This window comes from Nilaparvata lugens, chromosome 1 (genome assembly GCF_014356525.2).
Source record: "Nilaparvata lugens isolate BPH chromosome 1, ASM1435652v1, whole genome shotgun sequence".
Classification (NCBI taxonomy): domain Eukaryota; kingdom Metazoa; phylum Arthropoda; class Insecta; order Hemiptera; family Delphacidae; genus Nilaparvata; species Nilaparvata lugens.
This window is the reverse complement of record NC_052504.1, coordinates 90195357-90216517: the sequence shown is the minus strand read 5'-3', so window position 1 is coordinate 90216517 and position 21161 is coordinate 90195357. Positions and strand designations below refer to the sequence as shown.

The following is a 21161-nucleotide window of genomic DNA, read 5'->3' as shown; positions in this document are numbered from 1 at the left end:
CACCGGAACAGGCTTGAAAAGCCTAATCCATGACGACGATGATGATGATTGTTGATAGGAGAGCCAGAAATTATGAATGGAATCTGATTGATTTCTATTACCATCAGTATTTCTACAATAGCATGAAGATAATTTTTAAACTTTAAAATTCATCCAAAAAACTAAACTAGAGTTTTTTGTTAGGAAATAAGGCAGCTTTATGAGTTAAGCAAAATCGATACAGGTTATTTTTTGTTTCCTCTGATTTGAACACATTGATTCAGCTATTTCAAGTCAACAGAGTTGGGGTTCAATGTATTCAAATGCTATGAGGGTCTACTGTATTCAAATCCTATCGCTTCTGAAAAGGAGAAAATTTATGAGATATTTTTGGAGTTATAAGTACCTATATTATATTTTCGAAGGATCTTCATTCTACACAAATCATAAATCTTGAAAATAATAAATTTCCATTACTCTTCAAAATATGGAGTTTTGGAAAACGAGTCTCATTCTATCTTAATTGAAAGAGATTCTCATATGATTCCCAATCAATTTCATCATGTGAGTGTTGTATAAAGTGCTCAATACAGTACAGAAGTACAAAATTACTATCCTTAAAAGATTATCCTGCTTTGATTCTGCCATTCAAGTGTTTTGAATCAAGTATAATACCGACACTTCAAATCGCTGTTACCAATAGGCTTCTTACTTCAGAAATTGATTCTGTCACACAAGGTCTTTTGTATTGAATGTCATTCCTGGATTCACTTTTCCAACAGCTTTCCTGTTTTGAAGATTGGTTTTGTCACTCAATCGGTGTTCTGTATTGAACGCCACAAACTACTACTTGTGATAGAATTTCCAGTTCTGAGTGTAGAGTGAGGTATTGAATGGAGCCTAATGTTTCAAATCAGAGTTTCCAATGGAATTTCCTGCATTGAGTGTCCTGTATCAAGTCTATCACTACAAAACTGTCGAGTATTTTCTACTAAGAGTGTAGTGTACGGTATTGAATGAAGCGTAATCCCCAAATCACAATTTCTAATAGAATTTCCTGATTTGAGTGTCCTGTATTCAGTCTAATACCTACTCCAAAACTAATAGATTTTTCCGTTTTGAAAAGATGTCAGGTGAGTTGAAACGTACTTACGTGGCACAATCCAATCGCCGAAGGGCATTCTAGCCCTGACACTCACTTTGCCGTAGCGGAATGTGAACGGAAGTGACTTGAGCTCGGCCGACATCACGGGAGGCATGATGTTGAAACTTTGCGATTGCCAATGACATTCGCCGCTGCTCTCCGCCCCCACACATCTGTCAAAATGAGAAAATAGTTCAAAGCAAACGCAACAGTTCACCACCTCAAACAAACCAAATTGCAAGTTTTATGTTGTCCAACCTTCTGTATGACCAGAGAGAATGGATAGACTTCACGTTTATAGGAAATGTGAGTGGACTCCACTTGTGTAGAAGTTAGACGGAAACTTGAGCTCTATCGAGAAAAGAAGTGGGCTTTGATTGTGTAGAGGTTGGAACGAGATTTCAGCTCTATTGAGTATAGAATGAGAAGGGTTCAATTCTGTGGAGGTTAGAAAAATAATTGATTCTCAGATAGAGCATAGGAGGAGATTGCACTTTTAAATGTGAGAGTTAAATTCAATTCCAACTCCATTAAGGATGAAAAATACTATACTTCCACCAGAGACTTCACTTCTATAAATTTTAGAAGAAGGATAAAAGGGCAGAAAAATACTACTTCTATACATGAAAGTAGGAGATCTAACTTCTATAGAGGACAGAAAAATACTTCACTTTTATAGATATTGGAAGATGCCTTTACTGTTCAGGACAGAAAGATAATTCACTTCTATAAAGGTAAAACTTTATTTTATAGAGAATAGAGGGAGACTCTACTTCTATTGGATTGTAAAGTATGGAAGAAAGCTTCAATCTATGGAGAATTGAAAGAGACTTCACCTTTATAGAAGAGGCTTCAGTGAAGAAGGCTTTACACTTTTACTCTTAATGCCTCTAACTGTCAGAGAAAGGTATCAAGTCTCTATCTCTCTCAAATTGGAGCGATTAGGTTGCATGCAGGTGTGAAGCATGGGAGGTGATAAAGAATAATTGTCGTCGTCGTCTTCCTACAAGGATTAGGCAATTTGCCTGTTCCGACTTCAAACCCACCATCACATCCATCTTTTACGGGGTCTGCCCACACTTCTCCCAACCGAGTTATACAACATGACTGCCCTGGGAATCCTGTCACTCTAAATCCTTTCAACATGATCTTTCCAGTTTTGCCGGTTTTCTTCAATCTTCTGCCATATGGAGATTATGTTGAAATGACAGAATATAATCAAGTAACTTACATAATAAATATCAAATTTCTATTGAAGATTATGAAAGATAAGATACTCATTCTAAATGCTTTACATAAACATAACAACGATTGATTGCAAGCTATGATATTCACTATAAAAATAATAAAAGATTCAAATTTGATAAGGAATAAGCAAGTGTTTTACGTAGCTTTCATTTCAACCGAAAAATCTTGAGCACTTGTAAGTTTAAACCTCATGAACTTGATCTTCTCCTAAGTTTGGTAAATGCTGAAAATGTTTAGGTCTCGGCTATACAGAGAACGATCTGCGATCCTATAATAGGTTTCTATGATATTTATCTCCAAGATAAAATAAATATAAATACCTGTAGGATCTAAGACATATGATTGGAATTCGCTTTGTGATCTATATTTTCCAACCGGACTTTGAACAAAATTGCTAAATGATATTGGTTAAATTGGTGGAAAAGCCTATGGCGCTTGTTGCTGCAGGTTAAGCCTGTCTTTGTGTAAAAATCAAATTGCAATATTTGGCTTGTCTCCTTTTATGTTCAAACCGGTGGATGAATGCGGTAACATGGTTATTCTGAACTCGGTTTTCATCAACTAATTGGTCAAAATTACTCCAATCATGGAAGCACTCCAACTAATTGGAATGTTTTATTCATTGATATCGCACCAATTTTTTTCCAATAAGGATACTGCGCGAAAATTTATCAGGCATAGTTGTATATATGATATGGTACATGATAATCAAACTTGAAATTTATTTCTGCGATCTCTAAGATATTTTCCTGTCGTCACTAATTTCACTATTGTTAATGAATTTAATTTCCCATTCACTTTCATATATCAGCTACCACGATGGAATTATGAAAATTTCAAGATTTTAAAATATATGATATTTTGTCCTCATAATAGATGAGTGCTAACGATAGGGTAAGTCGAGAAAGAATATAAGTGAATACATATATTCAGTATACCGGGATCTAGCTATGATATGAAAAATGTTTGTTTGAAAATATGCATACCTTTCAGATTTGGAATAAAATTCAGACAATAGGGTTTTAAAGTAAATAAGAATAATGGGAATGTTTGTTTCCACACAGTCTTCCGCAAGAATGCATCTACAAGGGATAGAGAAAATGCATAATCGACTGTTATCTCATAAACAAGATTGAAAGTATATTTCTATCCTGGAAGAATTAATTTTCTCATTCTTAAACGGAGCAACTGGACGATAATTTCGTCCATCTACGAGTCAAATAAGATGTTGGTGGATATAATCAAGGATATTAACTTAAGCCTATCAAATATCATTTGCTTCTAATCATTATAATTAATGGGCTGTTCTTGCTCCACCTCTCAATCATTGCCCGACCATCAATCATTCTCAAACTCGATTTATAAGTCTGGAATCTAGAATGATTTCTCTAACATAGTTGATAGATTAATGTACAGCTATTAAAATACGTTTCGTATTCTGTTATTTTGAAAATTGTATAGTATTATGGCAAATGAAGAATTTGATTCGATTTGATAAATGTTCACAATCTGACCTGCATGGATACTCAACAATAATTGAAGGCTCAGTAATATGGTGGTTTTATCTTGTTTGATATAAAATGATGACAATCAAATAAGATCTCAATAGATGGTCTAATCAATGAACAGCTCAAGTCGTAATAAATTAGAGACCTACCTCTGATGATAAAATAATCTACGCTTTCTCCATGAAGAGTTGGATGATTTATAGAGTGTAAAAATAATATCATATTTTCATGTGGAATATTATAAGTATTGTACAGGTATAATACCCAGGTATTAGTTGATAATCATTAACTTGAACTCTTCACTTACATAGCTACACAGTCGTTCATCACAAAAATGGTGAGACTTTTTTGTGAGGGTGATGCACACAAGATCTTAAGTTTTGTGCGTGGTTAATGAGAATGTTAATTATGGAATATAATCTTATAATTTTTCTATCAATAGGAGCTATTGAGCTTCTATGATTCTATGATTAGTCGTTGGTCGATTCATTCACATTCATCCGTATTCAATAATTATTACGCCTTATCAAGTTCAGTTCCATTTTGAATTCAGTACAAGAAAAAAATGCCAGTAATTAACAATGCAGTAGAAAATGCCTCTATCGTACAACTGGAATACTATAGCAGTAATTGACAATATTTACAAATACTTCATATACTATGACAGTATGACAATATTATTATTGTCATAGTTGTATACTATAAAGTAAATGAAGATTATTGGTAGGTACAATATTCCCAACACTGATAATCCTAGAAGCTTAACAATTCAGAGAAGATACTTGGGTTAAGAATTGATTCAATTAAAACAAAAGGATGGGAAATTAAAGCCGGGTGTAATGTAAACCCCCGCTCATTTCGACGAAGATAGAAGAGTTTTATTAATAAAACGATCTAGCTCTCACTTCTCTTCTCCATCCGTTTGACGCTGTACTAAATTTATGTTTTTAATTTAACTCTTTGAATAAGACTCTGAACCCTGAATTGTTCTCTAGAGAGCAATCCATTGAGATATGGAAATACTGTACTGTACAGTCGGCGAGAAAAGTTATCTCAAACGCCCATACTGAACGGAGGAAGAGCTGAGAACACTACAAACATCACAGGAAATCGTCTCATCGATGCTATTTGGAACACAGTACCGTGATCTTATGGAATAAAATGATGTTCTCCCATGGAGCGAGAGTCGCCATCGAATGTGTGTAACGTTCAAACAGATCCAGCATTCATTTGTTATGTTTATGTTATCCCTTTACCACAAAAAGAGAAAACTGAATTCCCCATACATGAGGATGGTCTCTTTCAATAGTTTGCAATCTTTCAGAGTAGAGAGAATACATAAAATTTGCCCCTTTTTATCGGGGCATCGCACAAGAATCGTATAAGAATATGAGTAGATAAGTGAAAAGGATTTATTGAACGTCAATATATTATTAATATTGTATTATATTTCTCGTTCACCTAGGTTGTTTTAACTACCAACCTACCCACTTACAATTAGAACTATCAATAGTTTGGAATTCTTCAAAGAGATTAGAGTCCATGATACCGTTATTTTTCTATCGATGTATCATGAAAGACTAATGAGTCTTACATGAGTTAGATAAGAGTCTATTGAATGATGACTATTGCAATTTATTATGCTTTCAAAACATAGGAACTGAAGCTTAGAAACATTTAAATATTAAAGATCCAGTTCTGAATAAGTTCACGGTATCGCAAAATCAAGACACATATTGTCACTTGAGAAATTAATGACACTCTAATCAATAATTATTAGACTACTCGATTATCAAGGAGAGTGATGAATGAATCACAGAAAATTCATTTTCGTCCACTTCCTGTCTAAAGTGCTTACTTTAGTCCCTGGAACATAATACTAAAGTATCACTTTTTCGCTCTCGGGAGGAAAAACAGGAAAACTCCCTAGAGCATAAAGTAACTTCATTTAAATAACATGGAAGCATCTCTATTTTAAAAACGTACATTTGAAACTTAGACCAGTTATAGAATAGACACGCTGGGAAGTCCAGCCTCTGAAGCCAACATCTACTGCCATATCGCCAAATCATGACGACATCATCGGATAGAAAACTTTCAGATTGTGTCTATTTCAGAAGGATGTATATTATTATTATTTAATAATTATCATTATTATATTATTATTATTATTATTGATAGTAAATTATTATTCATTAAAATGGTAAACTCCCGCTGCGCTCCCGCTGAAATAGAAATCTGCTATGGAAAACAATTTAAACAAACTCTACAGAAAAGTTTTCTATCTGATTTGGAGATATGGCAGTAGATGTTGGCTTCATCGACTTTCAGTATGAATATACAATGGGCCGTGTCTATTCTATAACTGGTCTAAGATTTGAAATAGGTTAGCATATAGAGTAGTCATTAAACCAACTAAATTCAATACCTCAATCAGACATTTGTTCAATATATGAAATTTATGTTTGTATGCCAAAATTATTTCAAACTTCATATCACTATATTAAAAAAATGTATAATTTTTTTTTTATTCAATGTTATACGAAATACCAGCCAACGAATATTTCTCATTAACTAATTTGAAACTGGAACTTTGAAACACAGAAATTAGCTGTATTGTGGCGGCCATTGTTGTTACAACTTTTGCCAACAGATGGCGCATAGCACTGTCGGCGGAGAACTGTGATTACAAGCCAGCTGTCATGTTCTGTTTACTTTTTAGATTATGTTGTAACACATTGTTTGGTCACGTACGTTTTTAAAAATTATTTTATTTGCAGTTTTTATAAAAATGTTGTGTATATCACGAGTGGAAAATGTTTTTTCTCCCTCAGGGGAATTGTTGTTGCCCTCGGCTCCGCCTCGGGCTTCAAACTTTTCCCTCAGGGAGAAAAAACAGTACTTTTCACTCTAGGTATACAAATAACTATTTCTTCTTGAGGAAGAACAAAAATATCCCAGTTCTATCAAATAGGAAAAACGATAAAATTGATCAGAAGATGTTACAAAATGTTTGATAACTATTGTGTTCTTCAATTTAATTCCATAATATTCGTACTAATGGTTATAAATTTGAAACTTGCCCATCTAGAGTGATACTGCCGCTATCAACTGTTGAGTCTGGGAGCAGCTGTGGTTTCACATACAGGATCCCTCCCCGCGTGTAGGAGTTCTCTGGTCTTTTGTCGTAGATCACAAACTCTTGCTCCTGTAAACAAAATTGGTTACTTTTTAACCTCCAAGATATTTACGATGATATAAAATATCATGGAATTAATGTTATTTATATTGAAAACTCTTCACTTTCCTTCATATCACTATTATTTGGTGAATAATCAATCACCTCCGCGCCAGAAATAACCACATACTATAGAATGTGAATTACAACCAGGGTTCGGTTTTAATGAGAAAACTCAAGTTGATATTAAAAATCAAAATAGTTAATACTAGTTGTTCTGTGAACAGTAGACCTCGCCCTCAGTAAGTTACATTGACCTGTTGTTATGTTTTCTCAAAAATTAATAAATAACTTATCAATTTAAAATGTCTAGAAAAAATCCTTAATGAACATAGAGCTTTCTGTCCTATCGTACCGTGACGTGTCGTCCCGGAATGTGAGTGTGAGCGCTGTTATCAGGTCTGGCTGCAACTGTCTACAACGTTGATGGAAAGATACATTTTAAAGATGCTCCATGTTTTTGAACGGGTAGTATTATAGTCCACTAGACAGCTGATTTATGATGAATAATTCTATAGTCTAATTCTTACTCTAATATTGACGTATGAAGGAGGCTCCTTTTTCCTTTTATATTATCCTTGAAATGCAAAATTTCCAAAAACCTTGTATATACGTCGACGCGCAATTTAAAAAGGAACATACCTATCAAAGTTCATGAAAATCTATCACCGCGTTTCGCCACATATAAACATATGCGTATGCGCAACATATAAACATTTAAACATTAAGAGAAATTCCAAACCGTTGACTTGAATCTTAGACCTCAGTTCGCTCGGTCAATCATAGTAATTTCATATTTCAATAACCGGCTGAATATTAATATAAATATTTTATATACTCTCACGCAATAGCCCCCCGAGAAGAAAGTGGAGAACCAGATAGTGAATTGTTAACCAGAGAGTATAAAATGTAAATTACATTTCATTCTATACTTTGGGATAACTCAACACAATATACAAAAAAAAATCAAAATAAAAACAACACAATATAATTAAAAATTTCAGAGAAGGAAGAAATATATGAAGAAGATAGGAGAAAAGAGGGGGAAAATATGAGCAAAACTTGTGAGTCCACTTCTAACAAATATATTATAGTTTTCATAGTTTTCATTTATTCATAGACAATAGACAAAACAGGTAAAAACAACAGGCATTCGCCCAAAACTGCTTTAGACCTTAATTTGGAATACACAGTCTAGAGGTTATGTAATGATAACTTAATTCACACACTATTTTGAGTCCAAAAAATATATGTACTACAAAATATATGTATTATCTGAAAAAATGGAATTGCAATCAGTAGTTTGAGCAGAAATCTCAAGCTTCATACGTCGATATGGAAGTTAAGTTCACTGTAGGTCCATTTTTTTATAGAGTTTAGTTTTTCTACTAATCTTAGAGTCTGTGAGAAAGGAAAATATGAAACATATATATTGAGTATAAAAACATGATGTAAATGTAATGTATATTGAAAACTCATCACTCTATTTCCCATGATTATTTTTTAATGAATGATTGATTGATCACCTCGGCGCCAGATATTCTGATCGTGTGCCTCCATCTATTCCGGTCTAGAGTTGAGTCGAAATTCTCTTCGAAAATGACTTCGCCAGAACAGGTGCGCTGACCCCTTGCAGTGGTCGGCGATGGAACGCAGCGCTGGGCCAAAGTGCCTGCAACACAATAATACTTGATTGATGAGGCCCTAATTCCAGAATAACGTGATCAAATAAATTGAAAATTCTATTTTTCAATACGGATACTGAGAATAGGCTACCTTTGAAAGCATGCGGCCCTAATGATGGGAGCCACTTTGTGTGAGTGGTAAAGATTTTCTTTGTAAAATTTGAAGGCTAGTGTACCGATAGCTTCCTGTTCCTGACATAAAGTAATGTGGAAGCAAAAATAGTTATTGTAAGTACATCAAAGACTGGTAATAGAAGTTGAGTGTGAAGCACCGTAAAGTCTAATGTCCATTGTACAGAGATATCTATGATGTCTCAAAACCCCAATAGAATTTCCAATCACAGTTGAAGTAGAAAACTATCAATTTGTTTATTCATTCATTTACATTCCTTGATTCACGAATAATAAACATGATCAGAAATGGATAGGCCTAGCCAAAAACTGTTCCCTATCCGAATTCTGATAGGAGTAGGCTATGTTTAAAAAATAGGTAATGTTGCTTCAATTCATCATCTCTATATATGAAAATGAATGTCTATTTGTGTGTTTGTTTGTTTGTTTGTTCCCTGTAGACTCGAAAACTACTCGACAGAACAGCATGAAACTTTGGGAATATGTTAAGTGAATATTGGGAATGGTTTCTGATCAGAAATTTTAATAGGGGGCTAATAATAATTCCATTTTACAGACCTATGTTTTCGAAATTGTCGGCCGAGCGGCTAACGTAGAACGGGAAGATCATCATGATTCAAGATCATGTTGTGATAATATGATTCAGCATATGAACTTACCAGCTGTAATAAACACGTCACTCTGTGGTAAAATTGTTTACTGGCATTGAAACGGTAGTTTTAAGCACATAGGAAGTCCGTATTGAGATGTAAATAAAAATATTGATTGTTAGATGAATTTCATGATTCATCAAATAAGTCAAGTGTGACATGAGATACATTGACTTTTGGCGGTACGAAGTTCGCCAGGTAAGCTAGTTTCGAATAAAATTTCGAGTCCAGAAATATAAAAACCAAAATTTAGAATGCAATTCAATTCAAAACTAAAAATAATGAAAGTATCGCAATCAACTGTAACTCAAAACCTGAAAATATCGAACTGTTTAAAAATTTTGAAACCATAAAAACTAAATCCAAACTCGTTATCTTGCAGGAAGAGGACCTGTCATTATTATCATGTATTATCCTAGCAAACTAGGACTTAATTCATAGAACTCTTTCAAAGCCTTCCAATGTCTTCAAATTCACGTATATTGTTGGAATGTATGAATTCAGGGCTACTTATTTTCATTTTTAAAATAGAATTATGGTACCTTTTTTCGAAATTGATAAGACAATAGATTGAAAATACAAATTATAACAACTAGTTTCAGTGATCCACACCAGGTTTTAAAAATAAATTTTAAATAAACGGTTTACTCAACGTAAAACGTTGAACTAGTTGTTACAATTTGTATGTTTAATCTATTATTTTACTGATTTCAAGGAAAGGGTACTATAATTCACGTAGATTTGTTTTTAATATAGATAGTAAACCAGCAGATCCTATATTATGAGTAGACAAGTCTTATGAAAATAACCCTTACATCACTATAACAATATATTCATACAGCAACTCTTCTGCTCGTTCAGAGATCTTTGACCCCTCATCATGCTCCAGAACCCCTAATGTTACGTTCATAGCTACAGGCAAGGAGAAATAACAAAAAGGGTGAAGAACGTACTATACATCCTTCCCAGTTGTTTTCTTGAAGTGCCTGGTTTCCACACATTTGATACGATACAACGAATACGAATAACGCAGTATTCGCATACACAAACTGCAATACAATGGCAGAGAAATACTCAAATTTCCATCACTTTTTCCTACTTGCATTGGTGTATCTCGTCTTTGGCAACAAAAAATAAGCATCTCTTTTCTCGTGGGAAAGGTCACAGATGGAAGTGTCGAACACTCGGCTCTAGCTTTATCATTCAATCATAAATATACAGTAAAATGAAAAACTCTCTTTCTCTTGTATGTTGAATTCAGCCTTTTGATTTTTGTACAATTTCTGTCATGATGTGAGTAGCAAATAATGTGAAAGCCTTGACAATTCGAGATGCCACATCTATCGATCTCAGAGTTCAGTGGAGCCTCGATAACTCGAATCTGATTGATTTTAGAAGTTCTCGGAATCTCATATTCAGTGTCCATGTCTCCCTTATGTGATAATGAATTCAACATTCTAAATCGAGGCCGAGTTATTCGAAATCATGTCACATTTCGTGAGCTTGAAATAAATTTTCACTATTGAAAGCGTGAGTTTTCACTATTGGAAGCGTTCTATCCAATAAATCTCGAATAATTCATGTAATTGTCCGAGCGAAGTGAGATCTAAGATTCAAGTCGAAGGTTTGGCATTTCTCTTAATGTTAAAATATCTAAGTTTTAGATGTTTATATGTTTATAATATCTTGCGCATTTACGGCGAAACGCGGTAATTGATTTTTATGAAATTTGACAGGTTTGTTCCTTTTTAAATTGCGCGTCGACGTATATACAAGGTTTTTGGAAATTTTGCATTTCAAGGATAATATAAAAGGAAAAAGGAGCCTCCTTCATACGTCAATATTAGAGTAAAAATCTGATGTGGCGCACTCACACAACTTTCCTTGCCGTTATGAAAATTGATCACCTGACGCTACGGTAGTGTACCCGCGCATCTCAAGTCTACTATTCAAAGATTAGAGCCAGCTGGTGACAGGGTAATAACGCTGGAAACACACGAGGTCTGCTAATCTCTTCATAGTGAATCATTTAATAGAATCAACAGTTGCCAATAGTTTGCAATTTGATAATCACATTTTCTCGATTTTCGAGTTACGCGTCGACGTATATACAAGGTTTTTGAAAATTTTGCATTTCAAGGATAATATAAAAGGAAAATAAGCCTTCTTCATACGCCAATATTGGAGTAAAAGTTAGACTATAGAATTATTCATCATAAATCAGCTGTGTAGTGGACTATAATACTCCCCGTTCAAAAACATCGAACATCTTGAAAATGTATCTTTACATCAACGTTGTAGACAGTTGCAGCCAGACCTGATAACAGCGCTCACACTCACATTCCGCGACGACATGCCACGGTACGATAGGACAGAAAGCTCTATGTTTATTTAGGATTTTTTCTAGACATTTCAAATTGATAAATTATTCATTTATTTTTGAGAAAACATAACAACAGATCAATGTAACTTACTGAGTGCGAGGTCTACTGTTCACAGAACTACTAGTCTATGAAGTTCGCATGTATTGCAAATTCCTAGTAATCTATTGCAAGTTCCTGTAGTCAATTCATGCTCCATCCTTGTCGAAATTGTAAATTGCTGATAATAATGATAACGTATGACCTAGCTGGCCAAACTTAGGTTGCAAATCTTCCACTCTTACAACAGTGCTTTCGTTTGTTAGTAAATTGCTGAAAACTAAGACACCTTGATACTGAGAATAATATACAAAGCCTTGTAACGTGTCTATTATTTTGAATAAAACGTAAATGAACGATAAAATCAGGAAAATTATGAGTATTGTTGAAAAATAAGAGTTGGAAAACTGTATTTTATAAAAAAGACCCATTGAATTCTAAAAATTATCGGCCTTTTTGAACAATACTGCTATTTGAATAGAGAGAAGGGTTAGGTCTTTGAATAATTTTTCAGTATTCGAGCTCACAATGGATGGAATACAATCAGCTTTATCGTTCAAAAATGCGTAAAATATTTTTAAATGAGCCCACAGGTTATATCAATGCACTTCAACAGTATCCTATTGTTATGATGTTCCAAACTCCGAATTATTAAGGTTGAGGATTTTCAAAACATTACAATAAGGTTCATGTTTTTCATGAAATATAATGGGAATTGGCACATTCAATTGATGCGGGAATTATTATAATGGTTTCTACCCCAGCATAATATGAGTTTTGGGATTAGTTTCATTACATCTGTGTAGCCTCTACATTTTCTCAATGAGCAAAAAAATACATGAAATATACTGAATGAATGGATTGGAATTTCGAGCAAACTCTGTTTGTAATCGGATAAATTGATACATCCACATTGATTGATCGTTTTTTTCACTAAGCTTCAGTATTACTCTCGTCCATTCAGAATCATTGATTTCGAGGTGCAAAAACTCTCTTAATACGGTGGGTGTAGCTGTTTAGATTACTTTCCATTCAAACTTCCAAATACAGTTTATCCAGTTGCATTACTTTTCCAATACTCAGTCAATTTCTAATCTTGATTAGATTTCAAAGGTGATGATGACTGATACCAGATAAATAGAATAGATTACATTTTTCTATGCTGATACATAAATGAAAAGTGTTTGAACAATAGACAAATTAATTGAAGTATCTTATATTTATATTTGAATATATTTTATATATGATCAAAATCATCTTTGAATCTCATCTGAATGGATGTCAGAAACTGTATCAAGCGATCGTAATCATAGGAGGTCCTGCTTACTATCTACAGTGATCATTATCTCAGCATTATAACAGATGCGGCAGTCAATCGGGCAGATTATGGATATTAGAAAATTTCTACTTTTATAGAAATAGAAAGAAAAATAAAAAATCTCAGTACCCTTTTTGAATTATTTAATCACAACATGTTCCAGACATTGATGCCATTTTCAAGTCAGAAAAGAGATAAAAAAGATGGCATATCAACCAAATATAGTCCATAAATGGAAATATACACAATTAAATATAAGAAAGGTAAGAGAAGATATTTTATTTAACAGAACTTGTTTGAGAAATAGTGTTATTCCTGGCTATGTTCATATTTATACAAAGTCTAAATCAAGAGCAGCTACAAAAACTATGAAAACTGCTCAGCATTATACTACGCAGAATTTTTATTACGTTTTCTAATCGAAGATTTTGACAAACTCTATCTATGTTTATAATGAAAACTGTTCTCTATCCTCACATTGTGAGTTGTTTACTGGTTGTAGTATCCTGTAGATTCTGATGATAAGGCCTACAGGTATATCATTCAAAACGAAAAGATTTAGGTTTAAATATACGAAGCTTTTTCAACTGTTATCATACTGATCATATACGATTTCAATTTCACTTAGAATGAACAGTAGATTCTGATGATAAGGCCCACAGGTATTTCATTTGAAACAAAAAGATTCAAGTTTCAATATACGAAGCTTTTTCAACTGTTATCATACTGATCAATCTGATCATATACGATTTCAATTTCACTTAGAATGAACAGTATTTTCTCTCTACTCCTCATAATCAAAATCATCATAGGCTATCTGACTATCAGTCGTTTATAAAGGACCTCATTTGCTTACCAAAACCGTCAATTCTGCATGAAGACGTTGGTTCAATGTCTCTAGATGTTTTTATGCCCAAAAGGGTCTCTGGGGGTTCAAATATTGATCTTGAATCATATTTGGTACCTATTTATCAAATGGTACACGAGTTTTTCAACATTTTTCATATTGATAAATACCGTAACTGAAATTGATAGGTCAAAAATCAAAGTCAAAGGTCCCATAAGTCGAAAGAGGGTTCCCATTATGATATTTAATGCTTATCAATTATATCATTATTACTGATAGAATAATGTTTCAAGCTGAAAAAACTCACAATGTATTTTCTTTTGATTTATTGCAGTTATTTTTCACCCACAGTTCACTTATAGTACAGTGTTATAGGAAGCTCAAATAAAGTGCATATTTCAAATGAGTTGTTATGAATTGACAACCTTTGATGTCTACACAAAACCCAAAATTCAACAGAGGTGAAACAAGTTCAACAAAGGTGAAACATAGAGTACTTATTTTTAACATTTCTTTACATAATACCAAAAGAGTAAATTCCTCTTCTCTCATTCTATAATGTATGTAGCAAATGCACCTAGAATACATTATATTCCAGGTACATTGATAGTATATATTATTCCAATCGGTAAATTTTTTACTCAATTCACATGATGACATGTGTCGTGAAATTGTTGACCAAAAGACAGTGTAATATCAAGCTTACTAGTAGTTCTGTGAACAGTAGACCTCACGCAGTATTCTCATCCACAAGTACCTCATTAAAACTATAGACCTTATGGAAATACAGCAATAGACTGGCTTATCCACACATCTGTGTAATCACTGGTCAGCTGATTTATGATGAATAATTCTATAGTCTGATTTTTACTCTAATATTGGCGTATGAAGGAGGCTCCTTCTCCCTTTTATATTATCCTTGAAATGCAGAATTTCCAAAAACCTTGGAAAAACATATCTGTCAAATTCCATGAAAATCTATTACCGCGTTTCGCCGTGAATGCGCAACATATAAACATTAAAACATTCAAACATTTAAACCTTAAGAGAAATGCCAAACCGTCGACTTGAGTCTTAGACCTCACTTCGCTCGGTCAACCAAGCTCACAAGCTCAATAAGAACAAGCTTACCGTTGTCCACTTGGATAACAAAAAAAAAATCAGTACCGGTATCAAGCTGTTACTAATGTTGCTCAAATAAAATGCCGTCTTATCAAATAACATACGATCTTCTCAATAATATTAGCTAAGATAAAAGCTTACATGCAGAGGCTGTGACAACAACGTCAATCAAATATTTATTTATATTCTGAGACTTCTGACCTCCAAATACACTGATAGAGACGAACAAAATGATAAGATATTGATTCCCTCCTATTTAGTTGACGCACCACTAAATTAAATATTCATCTCTCAGACTATATTATTGCCGGCTACCGGCTAGGGCTATTACTATATAATTATTACTCATCTTTTATCATGCATAAAATTTGAGGGAATTCTTCGAATCTCATGAAATTTGCATAACTTTCTCCTGCTGTACTTTATCTGGAATCTTATCATTTTGAATAAACAGGTTCGATCAGGTAGCTCAGATTTGGCTTCTTTAGATGGAGAAATTATTCATCAGGTGAGAGCGGATACTGTAAACCAAAATCGCCGACTATTTTAAGACTTTATCGGTATTATATCTGATGAACTATATATTTATCTACTATGTATTATATTTTGATGTGCCTGCTATCTAAGGAAACTAAGAACTAACTAGAAAAATCTATTTCTTAAGTTCTCCTCCTGACCTGCATCTTATGAAACTTTTGAGCTCCAATATTTCAGTCGACGTTCACAAAATCTGGAATTGATATGGTTCGTGGAGAGATCCATAAACGTAACACTGGTCTCATTATTATTTTGAAATGTACAAATTGAATTCCTCTATTTTATAGGTATAAGAATTCAGCATTACTTTAGATAAAAACAACAATCAAATAATTGATCTCTTTTCTGTATAGGGCTAATTTTTATAGAAATAGATAGAAAAATAAAAATCTCAGTACCGTACCCTTTATGAATTATTTAATCACAAGTCGGACTTGAAAATGGCATCAATGTCCGAAACATGTTGTGATTAAATAATTCATAAAGGGTACTGAGATTTTTATTTTTCTTTCTATCAAATAATTGGTTTTCTATTGGAATAGAATGTCTCTTCAAGATGTAATTTACAGGAATATTGGGACTGTTACATTTATGATGAGAAAATCTTACTTATTCCAATTTAGAGTAGAGTTAATCCTTATCATAGAGTGATCCTAACCGAGCAATCCTTTTTCAATAAGGAATCTTCCAATCTCTGTCTATATAGTTTAAACCCTGAACTATGACCCCAAATAAACATCCGGCATACGAAGGTCATTAAAATTTTGTATTGGTATTTCATGAATTTACTTTTTGCAGTTGAAGGTCGATTACTACCTCTATCATAAATTTCATCCACATCTCATCTTTCCCATAATGAACTGGAATAATCATCAACCTCCATGAATATATATAAGTATGTCTATATGAATTCAGAATCCTTAAAAGCCTATTTTGGGTTGAACTTGTTTCTCCTATTGAATATAAATGAATGAATATAATGGATGTAGTCAATAAAAATTGTGTGGATAAATAAGTATGGTATGAAACTTAGGCCTGATTTTCGGGTTCTCTTTTGTTGAAAAATATCATATTGGATTTAAATCAATAAATTTATTTTTCAGGTATTGTAATTGAATTCCCTAAAACTGTATTATCATAAATTTATAATAATTAAGACAAGATGAATCGTTACACCATTCAATCTGCTAGGTCTGAATTGTGGGTTGAGTGGGAGGGGGGGCTCTGAATCTTCACCTCTTCTTCGCTCACAATATTCTCATAATCTGTAAGGTGCAAAAGTAAAGAAATTTCATCAATCGAGCTATCCAGGATTAAGGGGAGTCGGAAGGGCCTATACCACGGAAGGGCCCTTCCGTGGTATAGGCCCTTCCGACTAGGTACAGGCGCGCCTATACCACCAATGTTGAATTGGCCAACTTCAATTTACCTTTTTGAGATTTCCACAAGAGATAGACTCACAATTTTTTTCAATGAAAGAATGCATCTTTATCTTCAATCTGATGAAAGGAATTTACTCCAAAATCATTTTTTCTCTGAATATATTTTTTTAGAAAAATTTCATTCGATTCCTGAAAAATCTATATTTTCCATATAAATGTTCCTTTTTTAAGACGTATGTTGAATATAGAGCTTTGAAATTTTGCAGACATGTACAATAGGCATTACTCTAAAAAGTGATGGAGGCGATTTATAATATTTTCAATATTGACAGAGATATTGCAGATATTGCAGATATTAAGATAATAGCAGAATCAAACCTCTCCACTTTGGCAAAACATCTGATGAACAATAAATTAATAATTAATATGAGTAAAACGAACCTATTGACATTTACTACACAGCAGGTAAAAACATTTTTTCCTTCAATAAATTTGGACAACTAAGTCATTTCTCAGTCCACCTCTACCAAGTTCTTGGGATTAACAGTAGATCAAAACTTGAATTGGACAGAACATGTCACAAGGGTTTTGTCAGGGGTATCGAGTGGATTATAATGTTCTTAGAAAAATGTCTCCCTTTTGTAAAATGGAAACGCGGAAAATGATTTATTTTGCCTACATACACTCTATAATATCCTTTGGTATAAGTATTTATGGATCTACTTCAAATCAGAACATGGATTCAATTCTCAAATCACAAAAACAAGCTATAAGAGTAATTTTACACCTAGACCCCATAGTATCAGTTAAAGAACATTTCGCTCACTTGAATATAGGCCTAATGACAGTTTACAGTCTTAACATCTTTGAGACAATTATGGTTGTGAAAGAAAATCTTGGAAATATTTTGACGTTAGGACATAATCATAGGTACAGCACTAGAAACAGAGATAAACTTTTACATTTGCAAAGCCATAGACTTGAGTTCTACAAGAAGAAGCCCACATACATAGGAGCCAAGTTCTATAACAAGCTACCGACGCGAATCCAACAAGAGCTGAATCCCAATAAATTCAAATTGGAATTAAAGATATATTTAACTGGAAGAGCTCTTTATAATATCGAAGAATATTTGAATGAATGAGATCAGCTACTATGAGTTGAATTGTATTCCTAGTCTAATGAAAGTCTGATGGTAATTGCTAAACAATGGAACGGACGAGCGCCTTTTTCCTCAATATGCGTTCTGCGATATCAACTTACCGACTTTCCCCAATCTGCATGCAGGTGATGTCTGAAGGTTTGGAGGTTGTGACATCTTGATGGTTTGCTGCAACTCCATGACCTGCTCAATTATATCAATATTGGTTGGATCTACACTTCTAAAATGAATTACAGTACCATCAATGATCAATGAGGAAAGGCTCAAAAGGAGGAAACCGTATGAGCTAGTGTAGTGCTTGTTCAATTAGTGTCCAGTGAAAGAGCAGAGCAGTGATTGAGTGAATCTAGCTTCTATAGTACAGTCATAAGTGTACATATTAATTAAACAATCTATATCAGTAAGAATATCTAATGAGGTATCCGCTGTTAACATTTTCAAGTAGTATGTTAGGGTAGAGAAAATTAGCTCATTAGTCTCCAGACTAGATAGCTATAATATTGACAATAAAAAAAAAGATCAATGGACACTGCATCAATCTATTTGGAGATTGAGATATCTTAGCATGGTTTGCTTATAATCGACATAGTTCCATGACCTGCTCAATTATATCAAATCAAATCAAATTTTATTGCCTTACAAAGAATGTTCACAAATAAATACAGATTACAAAATTCAATATTTTAGAATAAGAAGTAGGCTATAATTCTTTTAACATAATAAAATACTAATTCGGTGAAACCAGCAAAACCACAGTTTGAGTGCCGGTGACGAGTACCAAAACAGAAAACGATACTATTACTTACAATAGAAAAACTTCGATTCAACAAGGTAAGCTCAAATATAATATTATAACTATACAATTCAATCAAGGTGAAAGTGGGGAAACACATATTTATATTGTAAGTGAGTTTGATGGTAATACTAGAGAAAAAGAATCAAATTGTGTTGTGAATTAGGTGAAAAACATTTGTTGATTTAATCCAATCAATTATTTTTTAGTACTTGATTTAGTGATGCTATCTAAAATTAAATTTTCGGGTAACAGGTTAATCAATTTATTTACTACATAGGGGAACTGTCTACGGCATACTATTAGGTCTGTCCTGGAAACACGGTAATTTGATGGCGATCTGAAATTGTAAGCTGGAATGTATGGAGTGAAAGTACTTTTGGATCTATTGATATAAAGTATTAAATTTTTTTATATAGAGTTGTCTCACTTTCAGAACCGGAAATTCTTCATAAAGTAAGTGACTGGGATATCGTCTCGGCCTTTGAAGAGCAGCTTTTGGTATGTGCCTCCGAATCACACCTATTTTATTGAAATGAGTGTCTAAGGCACCCCCCAAACCCTTATACCATTCTTATACTAAACCCTTATACAATATCAATATAGTTTCTGAAATAGGATATTATCATGAATCAATTGAGCGTGCAATTACTATAGGTTCGGTATTGTGAAACTATTCAAGGATAAAGAGGCGAGATTCCAGAGTCTACAAGGAAATCGCTCCAGGAAAACTTGTTGACTGTTCATTTTTAGAATTGTAACATGTTTACTTGTTGTCTGGATTTTATTGTTGACTGAATTGTAGCCTATTTCATTCTTCATGTATCTCATGATTATCATTTATTCTCATGTTTCTCTTTATCAGTCTACCTGAATTTTGCTCCTTTTTACTCATGCAACTACATATATTTATCTTATGTTGTTTTCTGATAATTAGTATACTTTGTGAAATCTTTATTTGTAGGGTTGTTTTGTGTGCATGTGTGAGTGAATGGCAACTTAGATCATCATAATTTCTTATAGGTTCTCTTATAGGATTTATCAAGTGAAATATTATTTTAAAATATTGTTTACCAATTGTATTAACGATTCTCTTCTATTATATGTGATTGTACTTTGATTGAAAATTTTATTAATTTCCATTATTAATCTTATGTAATCTTATTACATAATATGTAATCAATTTATGTAATTTTTTCTTGTAAAGGGTTGTGTGGTATAGAGGACCAGGAGTCCTAACTCCGCCCTAATAAAGGCAATTAATCAATCAATCAATCAATCATATAGGCTACAATACCTACGCATGTCATTTCCTATGTATGTTACCTACATACCGTACGAATGTGATTCATTTTTTATATATTTTCAGTACCGTACGAATTAATGGTTTTCTCTTTTTCTAAAATAACTTCTCAAAAATTGAAGAAGAAAGTTTCATGCAAAAGATATCAGACCAACAATGTATACAACATTGTCCCAGTATTCATGAAAAAATACACAAATATGCAGCATATGAATTCGCAGTACGATTTTCATCGGTTTTGATAGGAACTATGGAAAGACACACTAGAAATATCTGCCAAAACCATGTTATTGTTCAAATGCGCCATTTGGACATCAAGCCTTGAATCTCAATATCTATAGGTAGTGTGTTTGTAATTTAAATTGTATTTGTGTTGAATTTGATATATTTGAATTGAATTGGAATTGAGAATTGAATTTAACTCAATAGGAATAAGTAGGCTGATAATGTGGTGAATGATAATCAGCTAGCAATACAATATAATATGTCTGTTCCATTGAATCATAGCACAGAGAGGATAATTTGTCTTTTCTGTTATCTTAGCAACTGATTTTTGAATCAATAAAGCTGCGTTCACACCAAAGTTATTAATAGAATGTTAATAACTTAGTCCTTATAGATTCTATTAGATTGAACGAAACTTGACAAACACATAGGTTCATCATATGTATGATAAAATATGCTCAATCTAAT

General features: G+C 33.2%; 1 protein-coding gene across 2 annotated transcripts in view; it reads right to left on the bottom strand.

Annotated features, from left to right (window-relative positions):
- The window catches only part of LOC111058467 (beta-1,3-glucan-binding protein 1), a 34093-nt gene extending 15526 nt beyond the window's left edge, over nucleotides 1–18567 (bottom strand). Inside the window, exons 1-4 of one of the 2 annotated variants that reach the window (XM_039419568.1) lie at nucleotides 18474–18567; nucleotides 8644–8789; nucleotides 6963–7087; nucleotides 1133–1296 (exon numbers count right to left, since the gene is read on the bottom strand). In XM_039419568.1, the coding sequence (XP_039275502.1) occupies nucleotides 1133–1296; nucleotides 6963–7087; nucleotides 8644–8789; nucleotides 18474–18552 (514 nt within the window). In that variant the 5' untranslated portion in view covers nucleotides 18553–18567. Of the gene's footprint in view, nucleotides 1–1132; nucleotides 1297–6962; nucleotides 7088–8643; nucleotides 8790–10537; nucleotides 10560–18473 lie in introns of those variants that run through there. The other variant, XM_039419569.1, reaches the window with a different exon arrangement.
- Between the last annotated feature and the right edge of the window lie 2594 nt (nucleotides 18568–21161).